Source organism: Melopsittacus undulatus, chromosome 9 (genome assembly GCF_012275295.1).
Source record: "Melopsittacus undulatus isolate bMelUnd1 chromosome 9, bMelUnd1.mat.Z, whole genome shotgun sequence".
In the NCBI taxonomy this organism is placed as follows: domain Eukaryota; kingdom Metazoa; phylum Chordata; class Aves; order Psittaciformes; family Psittaculidae; genus Melopsittacus; species Melopsittacus undulatus.
The window spans coordinates 19,150,822-19,164,787 of NC_047535.1; the positions used below are offsets into that span (position 1 = coordinate 19,150,822).

General features: G+C 40.2%; 1 protein-coding gene across 1 annotated transcript in view; it reads left to right on the forward strand.

Annotated features, from left to right (window-relative positions):
* The window catches only part of NEDD4 (NEDD4 E3 ubiquitin protein ligase), a 58,943-nt gene continuing 44,977 nt past the window's right edge, over nucleotides 1–13,966 (forward strand). Inside the window, exons 1-3 of the mRNA XM_034066191.1 lie at nucleotides 1–68; nucleotides 11,369–11,442; nucleotides 13,045–13,123. Of these exons, the coding sequence (XP_033922082.1) occupies nucleotides 24–68; nucleotides 11,369–11,442; nucleotides 13,045–13,123 (198 nt within the window). The 5' untranslated portion in view covers nucleotides 1–23. The remainder of the gene's footprint in view (nucleotides 69–11,368; nucleotides 11,443–13,044; nucleotides 13,124–13,966) is intronic.

Sequence of the window (13,966 nt, forward strand, 5' to 3'; positions counted from 1 at the left end):
CAGGGAGCGCGCGCCGCTCGGCCATGGCGGCTTCTCCGATTGAGGTGCTCGGGCTGCCCGGCGAGGAGGTGAGGCCTGCGGCCGCCGGCCCGCCGCGCTGCCCCTCTGCCGAGCGCGGGCCGCGCCTTCCCTGCGGGGCCGGGGCGGGTCTCCCCTCAGGGCGGAGGTTTTCTGTGGGCCCGCCGCTGTCTGGCGTGGCGCCGGGATGGGGGAGCGGGGCTGAGGTTCAGCGTCAAGTGAGGCGTGAGGTGTAGCGGGGGGCCTCGGCGGGCCCGCTCGGGAGCGGGTCAGCGCGGGGCCGGCGCACCGTGTCCGCTCCCCTCGGCCTCGTCAGCCTCATCTGGCTGCCGGGCGGTCAGGCGGCTGCCCTGTCCCCAGCAGCGGCATTCCTGTCTGCAGGCTGCTGTTTGAGCTGTGCGAGCCTCCCGCTATGGGCGGAGAAGTTCGCGAGCGTTGGGCAACTTCCCCGTGACGATGCTGGACGGGTGCAGCGGGGCCGCGTCTCTCCCGCTCCCTGCCCCGGTGCTGAAGAATAAAGTCTTTGTTTCGGGCTGTCTCACAGACAGTATTTGAAACACTGAAGCGGTGCGCGGGTTGAAACTGTACAAAAGATGGTTTGGGGCCTGAGCGATGGCGCTTTCCTGTGCGTTGCCAGGAGTGGGAGTGTGAGATCTGGTGTGCTGTTCAGTGAGCTTTGTAGTGAACTCGTGGATAACTGAAGGTGGTTTCTGCAGCCACTTCTGTCAGGAGGTCCTGGCTCGTGAGCACGTGGATCTTTAGAAGGTGACTGGCACTGATGTACCCTTACCGTGCTTAATGGTAGAGGGGCGGGGGGGAGCTTTGGCATCATCACTGTGGCTTGTGCATAGGACAGATTATTGATGGAATAGTTAACTTCATCAAGAAGAAAGGTCACGATGTTTTTTTAATTGCAGGTACAGGAAGACTAAAAGCTCTGTCCATCCAAAAGCTGTTTGGTTACCTGTGTGAAATGGCAGTAATGTCTTTGAGCCATCAGGATATTTCACCAAGTTGCTCTTTGGTCAGCTCTTTGTGTCCAGGCAGTGATGATCTCCCTGTCAATGCACACTTGTTGTCCTTAGCAGCAATTGATTAAAACTTTGAAATATTATTCCTAGTCTGTGTTAGCATGTTTATCTTTCTCAAGTTCTGCTTTACTAACTATAAAGCTCTCAAGTTGTGGGTTTTGGTTTTTGGTGGGTTTTTTTTTTTCATCTTAACATTTGAATTGCATAGGAGTTCTAATAGAAAATGATGCCAGCATGCTGCAAGGGTTGCACAGCACTTCTCACTGCAAGATCCTGTTTTCAGTTGCTGGTAACTTTTTGAGGCTATCTAGTTGGATTAAAACATTCCACGTTTCAGACTTTCTTCTAACTTTACTAAACTTTGGTCAGTTTAGTTGTTTCAGGATTTTGAAATTTGGTCAGAATTGAATAATTCGGATCTTCCCTCCATCCTTTTGAACATGAGCACATCCCTTTGAAACAGCTGGGGAAGAGAGAGGAACTTTGAATATATAACAAATCATCAGATCCAACTTCTTCCATAATTCAAAAGCTGAGCCAAATTTTTTCAAGTTACAGATGTGAAAAGTGTGGTTTCTTTATGATCAGCCTCTGATACTCATTTGGTGCTTATTGGTTCATATGTAAAAGATTCTGTTTTCGTCATTGTTTTTACGTTATTCTGCATGCACAAGTGACAGAATGAATGAACTTAGGGTTATAGGAAAACTGCTGCAAGCTGCTTTGCCTAGAGTGCTATAATGGAAACTAGTGTTGTGCCTTTCTAGATTGTATTTTTTTGTTTTCTCAGAGTTTAAATCTGGAAGATTGTATACACAATTCACCACAAAACCACAGTGTCAGAAACCCAAATCATATTGAAAGTAGCATCAGGGAGTTCTCTATAAAAACTTCCCCCACCCCTGTTTTGCAAGCTTTTCAGAGTTTGTCTGCACACTGCTGCTTCCCCAGGGCTGCTCTGCAATCCATTCTGAAGGATGGATTTGCTTGGGGTATGGATTAAAATTGTCTGGTAAAAAGGAAGTTGTGTTATCTGCAAAACATCTTGATTTGTTGTAGCTATTGCATATAATTGTATGGTTAACACAGTAATTGTAAATAACCAAAGATGGTGAGAAGTTGGTCCACTTGTTGAGGCAGTTGTCTGCAGTGTTAGAATGTGTATTTGTCCTTAATTTATCTGGTTTATATTTTCTTCTGTAAAATGGATAGAGTATCATGCTGTTATCCATAGGACTTCTTATGACTTATTTGGATATTGAAATTCACTAGAAGAGTCAATGGGGAAAACTAATAATTCTGTATCTAGAGCAGGGTCTATTGTTGCATACTCAGATATGTTTACCTTTGAAAGTAGTTGCAAGTGTTGGTTCAGATCCCCAGGCACAGACTAACGCAACTGCTGCTGCTTTTCTTTGTCATAACAGTGGTAACTATACTGATGTTCCTAAACATGCTTGTTGACGTGGGTTGTCCGTTACTACAGGCTTTTTGGCTGAGTGACATTCTAATGCAAAACTTTCAGGTTTCTAAGACTTGTATTTCAGTGGGTTAAACACTTTGATAAAGCATTTTCTGACACTGAGCTATTCACTTCCAGTTACTCTGCCTTTGACAGTTGACTGGGATATTAAATACAGCATTACTGTAAGAGTTAATTTCTAAGAGATATTTCAAAGACTGAAGAAAGAATTGTTGATATCCCAGTTAATGCTCCTGTTATTTCTTTGGTTACAAAAGGAATTACATTTTTCAGTGTTCTGCTGGGTTAAAATTTTAACTGTTGAAGAGCTGTCCAGAATGACAATGTATTCTGTTTTTTATTAAAATGCCTGCTTGCACTGTTGGGCTTTGGAATGATTTTTATTAAAATGATGCTGCTTGTTGATACTCATCTGCTTCATAGCCAATTTAATTTAAAGATTTCATTGTGTCGGTGTTCTTACACTCCCAGCCTGATTTAGGGGATTTCTTTTTTTGCATAGCTCTTTTTATATTGCCTAAATAGCATTATAAGCTTTTTTTATCTGTTGTGTCTATTATGCTTGATCTGTTTCAAACTAGTAATGGGAACTTCTCACAGGTAAAAATACACTTTCGACTCTTACTCATTGGCATTTCAGGTTTCTCAGAGCTGTCCTATGTAGACTAAGTGTTCGTTTTCTACAGGTCACAGATTTTCTCATGAGCATGTGGTATTCCATTCTGTAAAGCTCTGGCTGTATTCTTATGTTCTTTTAGGATATACTTCTGGAGTAGGTTGTTTATGGTTATTTTGCTTGCTGCTGGTAAACTGAAAGTCTTGGGTACATGATTTGTCTTCCCTGCTGCTGCACACCTTACCCCACAGTCCTTTTCATATTGCTGTATTTTGAAGATTATGCTGATGACCAGAAATCTGTAGGCTATTAGTTGGGAGACTAACATGGCTCATCTTCAGCTGGATTGCTTCTGATGAAAATGTTAACCTTTTCTTGGTTGGTGTAGGTTGGTTTTTTTTTTGTTTGTTTGTTTGTTTGTTTGATTGGTTATTTCTTATTTATTTAGGAAAAGTCTGGTGGCAGACAGGTAACTCCATTAGTGGACTCTTGTCTGGAATCTTTTCCTTAATTTGCAAACGAAAAGAGGTGCTAAATACAATCTGTAGTAACAGCCAGCATTTCTTGAAAAATGAGACTTCCTTATTTATGAACACAAAGTTCTCCTGTGATACAATTAAGGTTTAAGTTCTTTTGGTTAGTAAGACTGGATTGTAACCAGCAAGTGGAAGTTAATGACTTGTAAGCATAATTAAAGATTGATTAATGTAGTTCTATAATAGGAATCTTCCTGAATCTAAAACTTGCTTTGCTTGCTTTGAGATAATTTCTTCAAAGAAGAATGGTCTGGCTCTGATAGGCACCATACAGGGGGGGGAAAGAGTGCTCTTTGGGTTGCGAAGGAACGGTCAATACAGCAGTCTCCTTTCTTATTTCCATCTCCTGGTGGAATGTTAGCATCACTGGTGATGCTAACAAAACTTATCATTTGAGGTCACTTAACATATGTGTCTGCCTAACTTGCAAGGTCTGAATATAGCATTAACTACTTTCCTTCAACTAAAGCTCACCATTCTGTGGGAAATGCTTTCTTTCAAATGGGATGATGAGTTTTAACAGTAACTTCATTTGGTCTGTTTCTTATACTGTCAACTTTGTATCTATCTCCTGATGGAATTGCTTAAGCTGAATGTCGAATATGTAAGTGCTCTTAGCTAGCCTGATCTTATAATTATGTGCTGGAGTTCTTTTGTTTAAGATATGAAGAATTTTATTTAAAATTCTTAGTACCCCTTTCTTTATATGAGGAAGGTCTGTTTGTGAATGTGCTCTTGAATGTTTGAAGAATGTCAGTATCTTCTGGACTGCTCAAGGAAAAACCTTGTGTGCTAATCCCAGTGTAGATAATGAAGAGCCAAATCCTTAATTATTCAGACTCTGAAAGTTTTCTTTGAGGAAAGACTGCTTATCTCTCCCTTAAATGTCCTCAAGGGGTACATATTTGTTGTGAAACACTCACACATAACTTTTATGGTCACTAATGAGCTCCAGGTGAAAAAAAAAAAAGCACAAACAAACCAAAACCCAGAAAAAACAACAAACAAACACCACCCCCCAAACCAACAGAAAAATCCTCCAAACCCCTCAAAAACAAAATAAAAAGCAAACAAACTTTTAATGAAATTTGAAATAAGTGCTCTTGGTTGGGAGATACAGTCTAGGAAACTTGCTAAGAGACAGGTTGTTTAACTTAAAGCAGCACAATGGTGTCATCTACAAAAATTGTCAGATGCAAGAAGCTATGTACTCAGCTGGAATGTGTACACACTTCAGGTGTAAGTAATTTTTCAGCATTGTTTCTGAGCTGCTCCAAGGCTTCAGAGCCTTTTATGTTATACTGTCTGTCTTTAATCAATGATTTGTGCTTGAAATACAAACTAGTAGTAGGGTTAAGCTGCTGGGTACCTTGAGAAAGGTGTCTCACAGATGTGAGAAGCATGTTATAAAAGAAACTATATATTCATGGTGCGTATCTCTTATGCAAGTAATTATTCATTAATAAGGTCTTGGTTTTAGTGCACTTCCAGCCATGCCAGTGCCCTGACCTTTCTTGCTGTTTGTAGCTGTTCCTTAGTAAGATCAGCAGTTTGTGTAGTTGTGCACTGAACATTATGAAAGTTTATAACTCTTATTTTTTTCTCCTCCCTTCTACTGACTTTCTCAACCTCAGTACATGGAATGGGAGCGATGGCTCTACATGGGATGTAGAACACATCCAGCCCATTGAACAGCCCTTCCTTTTTAGGTCAGGCTATTTTCTGGTTTCAGTTTTGAACTTCCAAACTCTTGGTATGTTTATTTCAGCTTGCCTTATCTGCACATACCCAAATCTGAATTTCCTGTTATCTCTGTATGCTATGTGCAGGCATGATATGAAGCTTAAGAAATCTTTAATATATAATTCCAGATATTACCAGAATCCTCAAAGGTGATGCTGCTGTACAGTTTTATTGTTGTAACATCTTCTGATGCTCTTTTTGTGGCTTGACTTAGTGGTAGTTGATTCTTGGCCTATCTAACTGGAACAAAAGAATAATAGGATGTTATTGCCTGGAGCCGTTCTTTACTACAAAGCATTCTCTCTGTTAGACTACTTCAGACATTTTTGTGTCATCTTCCTCAAAAAAAGCTCTCTAGGAGTCCAGCAGATACTACCACTTTATGTTTTACATTAGACTAACCATCCTTGGTTTGGTTTTTCCTTGCATCCTGTGTGAGTTTTTTTCTGTAGAAGTCTATTGTAAAAGCAAAACCAAAATTTGAACCAAAGATTAAAATAGGAAAGCAAATAAAAATATTTTTTTGGTACTAATCAAGTACATACTCTGAAGAGCCCCTTTTAAAAACTTTTCTGTTGCTAGGCAATTGTATTTTGTCTGAATTTTGTGTGTGTCTTACACACATCAGTGTGGTGTTTCTGTATGGTAGTTGACTGATTGGAGTCAGACTCAGATGAGCATTTGCTGGAGGTTTGGGATGTGTCAGGAATCGGTGTTCAGCGAGTTGCAATCCGTTTCTCACGTTCAAGACCCCTGTAAAATTGTTTGGACTTTAAGTGTTTACATTAACGTCAGAATTTTTATAGCCATCGAGTTAGATAATAGCATGTTGTTATGCATTTTGTCTGACAGCTCCAAGTGAAGGAGAATAGTTAGTGTAATAGTTGAATTATTGGATGTTGCAGCTTGTGTTGCTGGCATAACATTATAGTGTTTCAGTGTCCAAATGTTGAGCTTTTTTCTCCCACTCCCTAGTTTCAGGTACAGGCAGCAGCTAACACTTGCAAGGTGACCAGCTAGAACTCTTTGTTGTGATCTTGTGAATCTTCTCACATTTGGTTTGTGTTGGGAATATTTAATCATTTACAGTCTGTGAAACTGTCAACACACTCTGTGGGCACATATGTGTATCTGTACACATGCATGTGCACACATTCACAGATTGGAGCCTGCCTTCAGGGACTTGGATCACGCTTACTGGTCATCCTCTGCTTTATTCGGTCTTCTGTACTGTAGTCATCACCATGTCACAGTGTCTTAATTTATTCTTTCTTTCTGTATATTCTTCTGTCTTCTGTTCCATGTTAAACTTCCACCACTAAAGCAGGAGTCACTTTCCCAGTTGTCTTTAGCATTATTTTCCTGCTGTGTGAACTTTGGAAGGTTGTTGGTGAGAATGGGCTTTGGTAATGCTCGTCCTTTATAGTCAGTGACTACAAACAGCTGTAACCCAGGCAAGATAATTTGATTTTGATCATGTTGCAAGCACCTTTTAAACTCCTTCAGAGCTTGACATGTCTTTCCAAATGCTGGTTTCTTGCCCAGAATGAATAGTTCTGAATCTTGCCTTAGTATGTATTAATTGAATCTAGGTAGATTCATAGTGGCTTTTTGTGCAAATGAGCACTATTCACTTCTGGAGCTGGGGGGAGCCTACACCACAGCTTTAAATATATTGTATAACCTCTAAAAATAAACTATCTTTTAATTTGTTGGGAGCAAACTGAGATGAACACTTGGTGTCATTTGGATTTCAGTTTTAGGCAGCCTCTCCCTGGCAGGTTCAGTAGTTCAACAAATAGTTATTTTTGCACACTGTTTTTACCTGATTCCTACTGGAGTACTTGTAGACTTCAAGGGAACGCTTTACAACTGATAGTTTTAACAGTGAAATTATCTTCTTGTGTTTTGTATATGATATTGTGTTGGGGCCATTTTTACATTTCTTTCCCCCTCCAGCCTCCAAAGTTGCTGGTAGTCAACTGTCAAAAGAAGCTGAACATCTGTGCTCCATTTATACAGACAACCCCTGTATGATTCTGCCCAGAGCTGCTGCCTTTGGTGGGCTGTTGTGTGTGCATGTTTCTCAAAGTGCATGTCTGTGTTACAGAGCAGCTGGGTATTATTAGGGCATTAAACTTCTCAGATTCAAAGCAGCAGTGGTATTCAGTCCCCTCAGCTGCACAAATTCAGCCTGACCCCTTTCAGTTAATGTCAGGACTGCAAAAGCATGGGTAGGCATTAATGGCCAAGAAGAGACCCTTGAGGAGAGAAACTGGTCTGAGCAAGCAATTTCCTAGACAAGCTGCAGTGCTGCGAGATGCCGCTGGCATGTTCCTGGTTACTCACTAGGTGCCTATCCCTTCCAATGCTACCAGGGCCACTGAAAGCACTGCAGGAGTGGAAAAAAATAGCAAGGTGAGCTTGAGAACGTCTGCAGTCAATACAGAAGAGGCACAGGCTGCAGCCTTTGTGTTTCTTGGACCACAAAATACTATCCAATTGCAGCTGTGTGTGGATCTACAGAAGCAGTTACTAATCCACCATTTCTTGTATGTGTGGCTAGGAAGATGGCAGTAAGGTCTCCTGTGCAAGGTGAATGAAAGAAAAAGTTCAAAACTGCCTTTGAAACCATGAAGTTTTGGTATTGAACCTATTGTGGATGTCAGAATCAAATATCTGATTCTTTGTCTCTGCAGAGCTTATGCCGCCTAATTTTTGGCTGCATGAGATCAGCTTCAAACAGTCCTGGAACATGGATGCTTGGATGTTCGCTTGGAACATATTCGGATGTTCACTGCTTTTCCATCAGTGTGTTTGGGACAGCTTTTGTGAGCTGAGGCAGCAGTTCCTTAGCAATTCTGCCTGTCATCAATGAGCAGGGAGAAGAGGTCATACGGTCACGGTGCAGATGGGTATCCTGTCAGCAGGCCTCTCTGCCTCTTCAGGATGTGCGGGGTTGCATTTGGGTTGAGCTGTCTGAATTTCTCCTGATTTGCCTTGCACATTGGTGTGACAAGAGAATAGGGAACCTAATCTCTTGTGATTAAGTATTGCCTTTGCACGTTAGTGTGGGTTTTTTTCCCTGAAGTTTCTAGTCTTTATAGCTTCAAAAAGAAAGAATTTTGAACTGGTTTTATTAATCTGCGAGGGTATTTCTACATGGCAGTTCATAAGCAGATGTCAGCTTGCTTAGTTGTTGTGCTGGGCTACATAAAATTCTGTAGCTGCCCTAGTTTGGCACTGATCCCAAATACATAAAACTGGCAGCAATGCATGTTTAAATCAGCCTTCATCATCCCAGCCTCAGGTTTGCGGCTTCCAGTTTCCTGAGGTCATACACAAAGCAACTTGTCTTTATGTAAAATAGCATTCAAATAATTTCAAATCTCTATTATGATGCAAGTAAACAAACTGTGATTAAGCCTACTTTACACTCTGAGGAGCATAGATCCTATTTCTGGGATCTCCTTGTGTGGACTGGGTTGATGCCCTGTTAAGCCCGACTACCTGTGCCCAAAAGCATCTAACTGTCTTTACTTTTCCCATGCTTGAATAGCTGTATAAAGATGGTAGTCTGAGCAACTAAAAGCAGATAAAAGAAAGTGTATTTGTCTTTTAGGGAGATTTATCCTATGCTAGTGTCTGCCTTTGCCCTTTTTCAGAGGAGGAGGTGATGAGATTGTTTCTGGACAATTCCTGATTCTGTCACTTGGGTCCCATGGGCTGTGACTGAGAAGCCTCATGCTGGGAGAGGGTAGTGGTGCTATGAGTAAAATGCAGAAGTGCTCAGTGAGAGCAGAAATGCACATGTGATATTCCTCGACTGAGCTGTCTCCAGAACTAACTGCTGTTGAATGTTACTGAAGCTGGGTAATTGATAGACGCTGAGTTGGGTGCTGTTTTGGAATGCAAGGCAAGGGTGGGTATTTTAGGATTTTTGGGACAATACAAAAATATTAACAATCAGTTCTTCTTTATTGATGCCAACATAGTCATATACTTGATTTTTCTAAAATCTAGTCAGTTCTATCGCTGTCATGAAATATATTGGTAACATCATATGTTACCTTAAAAGCCTCGTCATGACTCAGAATTTTGAAAGCTTGGGACTGCTACTAGTGGTGCTCAGTGCAGTTGATTATTAGGTTTTATTTTCTGAACTATTAAATTTCCTATATGGAGATAATTTCCTGGGAGGCAAAGGTGAAAGATAGACTTGATTAGTCAGGAAGTGTCGTGGCAAATGGACTGGTCAGTAGGTGGGTATTGTAGATGTTCATCTCAATGGCAGTCACCTCAGACTATAGAGAGTGGGGTAGACTTTGTTAAAATACATTTTATGTAGTGGTTTGTTTTCTGCTTTACCTTGTTAGCCTGTAGTCTCTGCCTGAGGATCAGGTTGCAGTTTTCTCCGTTAGCTTTGCAAAGCCCTCCATTTGGTTTTGGTTAGGGAGTCCAGCCCTGTGATTATGTATGAGACCAACGAGAAAACAAACTTTCTGCCTACAGGTCTCCTTTTGAAAGCATTTTGAATCATACGTGGAATTTGGGAATGCTGCAGGGACAACATCTGCTGCTTCACCCATTACTCTTGGTATCTGTTTAACTCCTTGACTGCCTAAATTGGTTCAGCTTTCTTCACAAGTGTCTCTGACAAGCCATTGCCTACAAACAGTCCATCTGCAAAGATTTTTGATTTTTAGAGAAACTGCTCGCTTGTCATTTTCATCCAACATGGTCACAGCTGTTGGGATTCCCCCCCTTGAATTCAGCAGCTTATCAGATGAGCCGTGCAGGACTCTGCGGGGCTATATTAATTAACAGGAGGATAGTAATTGCTTATGTTGCTTCTGTGAAGCTGTAATTTCAATAATGTGTACCTGGAACAGTTTCTGGTTTTTAAAAACCTCGCCCTGCTGATGGGTCATGTCAGAAATCCCAGTGTTTTAAGTGTGGCCTCTCTGTGCTGTAGAATAAAAATGGAAGCAAGAATTCTTTATTCTTGCCTTTTTTCCAGAGTTCTTCACTGCTTTATTAATATGTTTTGATAAATTTGATACCTTTTTCATTCCCCCAAGGATATAAATTTATGGTCAGAATTTATTTCCCACCCCATGATGGATGCCAAATACCATTAGGTGAAAACTTTCTTGGTCCATACACATTTGCCTGAGTGTTTAATGCGACTCACTTGAATGGCTGGTGGGATGGATGTTGCAGCGTATTCGTTGTGTTCATGTGCACCAAAGATTGTTACACTGGTCAGAGCATGTTCTCAAAAAGGTCCTTGCCTCTTCTGTTGAAAAGACAGGCAAGAATTGCCTGCTGAAAAACATGGAACTGTATGTGGAAACAGCTCCCAAATGCTTGCCTACCTTGGAGCAGTAGAAGTCAATGGGCTGTATGAATTGCAGCGTTAGCAGCTTGGGCTGACTATTGCCCTAGGAGAAGCTATGTGTGTGCTGTGCAGTACATCCATACTGCAGCCAGTCTGATACAAGTGTGTTGCAAAGCTCGCTGGGGGAATGTGGTAACTGTTGCTGCTGAAACCATTTGGAAATTGGGAAAGAGGGTTAACAGTTGTGTTGGGCTAAGCACCCTAACTCAATAAAATCCCACTCCTTTAGAAGCTGAGAAACAAAAGGAACTTTAGATCCCTCAAACCCTACTGTATAGACTTACACAGTTTTGTGTGTAATTGCACATTACAACACATATCCGTATATCTGGATATGATGGTGATAAGACTTCAAAAGGGGTAAAGGCAGAATAAATTTGCTACTGAAACTTACAGCTGTTTCTATAAGAGAAGTAACTGCATTACTTAGCTTTCAGTGTAAATTCAAAATGATGCCAATCATTGTTTTCACTTAAAAATTAAAAATAGGTCTGAAAAACATATATGAAAGCATCTTGAATATGTTCTGTTTCATTTTAGGAGAACACACGAATTGTCAGGGTGAAGATTATAGCTGGAATTGGCCTGGCCAAGAAAGATATCTTGGGAGCCAGGTAAGAATATCTGTTGTTACTGTATTAAGAGACAGCTGCTTTTTTATTTTCTTTCCACAGCTGTTTAGATCTTAGTGAATTCTGCTGTGTCTCTTTGAAGAAACATCCGAACTATTTTAACTGGTGACCTTATAAAATTATCAGAGACTATATCAATGTGAAGATACCTGTTTTCCTGCCAATGACTCACTTGGACAGATCTTATACAGTGGTAAAACAATGTGTGGGAAGGTTTAATTCTCTTCATGGTTAAATAGTTCTGCCACGGAGGATAGGTACATATCTTTAGGTAGACTGAGTTAAAATAACAGTTCAGTTATAATAAAAACTGTGTCATCTGTGATTTAAAGGCTTGGAAGGAACGCAGTACTAAACACTGGTATCAACAAGGCTATTTCAACTTAAATTATCTGCAGAGGAACAGCATCCACCAATTGTATGGATGTAGTAAACCCATGCCAGTGGCTACAGGCTCTGGGTATATACAGATTTGACAGTTAACAGTGTGTGTTCGGGAAGAAACAATCAAAATACTAAGATTTACCACAGAAAAGATCAGACTTTTGAGCTGGTAATTGAAATGCTTTAGGCTCTTGTAGAATTGGCAAGTGGCAGCATGCAGCTTGCACTAAAGCTACTGCTTCCAGCCCATGTGTAGAGGGTCTAGAAAAGTGCTGATGGATTAGTACAAGTTCTGCTGTTAGCCACTTTGGCATATGTACAGAATGCTGTTATTTTAGCTCTAGCAAAATTGTTACGTGTGACATGAACTTAGCATTAGAAAAATTTCACTTGTGATACTCATATTTTCCCTAAAGCCAGACAGTCTCTGTTCAATATTTTTTTCACATGCAATTTTTTGTGTTTGAAACAAAATAGGGCAGCTTTTTTCATTGTAACTTAAATACGTGAAAAACGTATGCTCTTTTGCCATGTGACAGGCAGTCTTGGTCACCTTTTGTTACTGGTCTGTTGGAGCAATTGAGCGCCATGGCTCTGTTCATGAAAAGTAGGTATTCATGTAATCTGTTGTTTATTGTACCACAGGAAGGAAAAACCCAAATCTGAGGCAGTAGGCCATATTAGGACACCTTCATCCACAGAAAAATTAAGGTTAAACTGAATTTCGCTCTGCAAAACTGATAGAACTTTTAGTAAAAAATACTGCATGTTCAAGGAAGTACTTATATTTCCAGTGTTGTGAATTGTTAAATCCAAGAGAGTTAATGCTTCAGGCTTTTTCAGTCACAACTGGTTTCAATTTTTTTCAATGTATATCTTGTTGAAATGTGTGAGGATTTATTAAAGTTGTGCTCATGAGATTGGAACCCTGAAAGAGGGGAGAGAATCAAATTGTAGTGACATACAGAGTATAAAATGGCAGTTACTAACTCTGATCATAATCAGTAACAATGGTCAGATTAGTTATATCTCTATTTAGAAAATTACTAAGTACAAATGTGTATGGTGTTCATAAAGTAACTGTAACTCCTAGTTTCACAGCTTCTATTAATTTAACCCTTTTAAAAAATCAGCTGCTAATAACGCTGGCAAAAAAAGGATATACAGCAGCATGCTTATCTTTTTCTTTCTCCCTCCCAGTGACCCATATGTGAAAGTGACAGTGTATGATCCGGCGAACGGAGTCCTTACCAGCGTTCAGACAAAAACTATTAAAAAGGTTAGCCATCTAATCTTTGTGGGTGTGGTGGTTTTTTATCAGGCTCTAGAGGAAAAGTTAATAGTACAGGAAATATGAGAATTAATGTCACTTGAGTGAACAGAATGGGGAAAGGAATGTTCCATGACCTACTCTGTTTCCGTGTTTATGGCATTATTTTGGTAATTTCTCTTCAATAACTATAGTGAAAGATAAACACTAAAGAAGATAAGGTGAGTACGGCCTTGAAACTACGTAATTAATGGAAAACCTGTATTTTTCTGATTTTGTGAGATCTTTAGTGACACAAGTATCTCTGTTGCTGTACAACTTTTATATCTTGGTTCGAACCATAAAACTGGTTTGTAGTGTTTAAATATTAAATTGCACAGTTCACCTGAGCCATGATATAACTCCTGCTCCTTTCCTGAGAATATAGGCAGGAAAATGTCAGTATTGGTAATTTATAGATTAAATAAAAATTAAGAGTTGTATACACAAGAGGTAAAGTATTCTTCCAAATCATTGTTCAGGTAGTGACTGTGATTTATGTTACAAGATCACTAGTGCATTTTCCCTTCATGTTGATAATTGTTAATTTAACTATGATGAGAGTTCAAATTATCTCTGGTATCTTTAAAAATAGCCACAGTTGACAGACTTGTTTAGTTGAGCAGGTTATACAGTGTATGGCCCACCTGGGCCTGGCCTGTCTAGGTTACGTTGTTGAGAGATATGGCATTTGCTAAGAATTCATAATTTTTATGGGCAATATTGAGTTTACAGCGTTTGTACTATAAGTGGATTGTTACATGGGATAAAACAGATGTGAAAGATCAAAGCATGCACCAAAACCAGAATAAC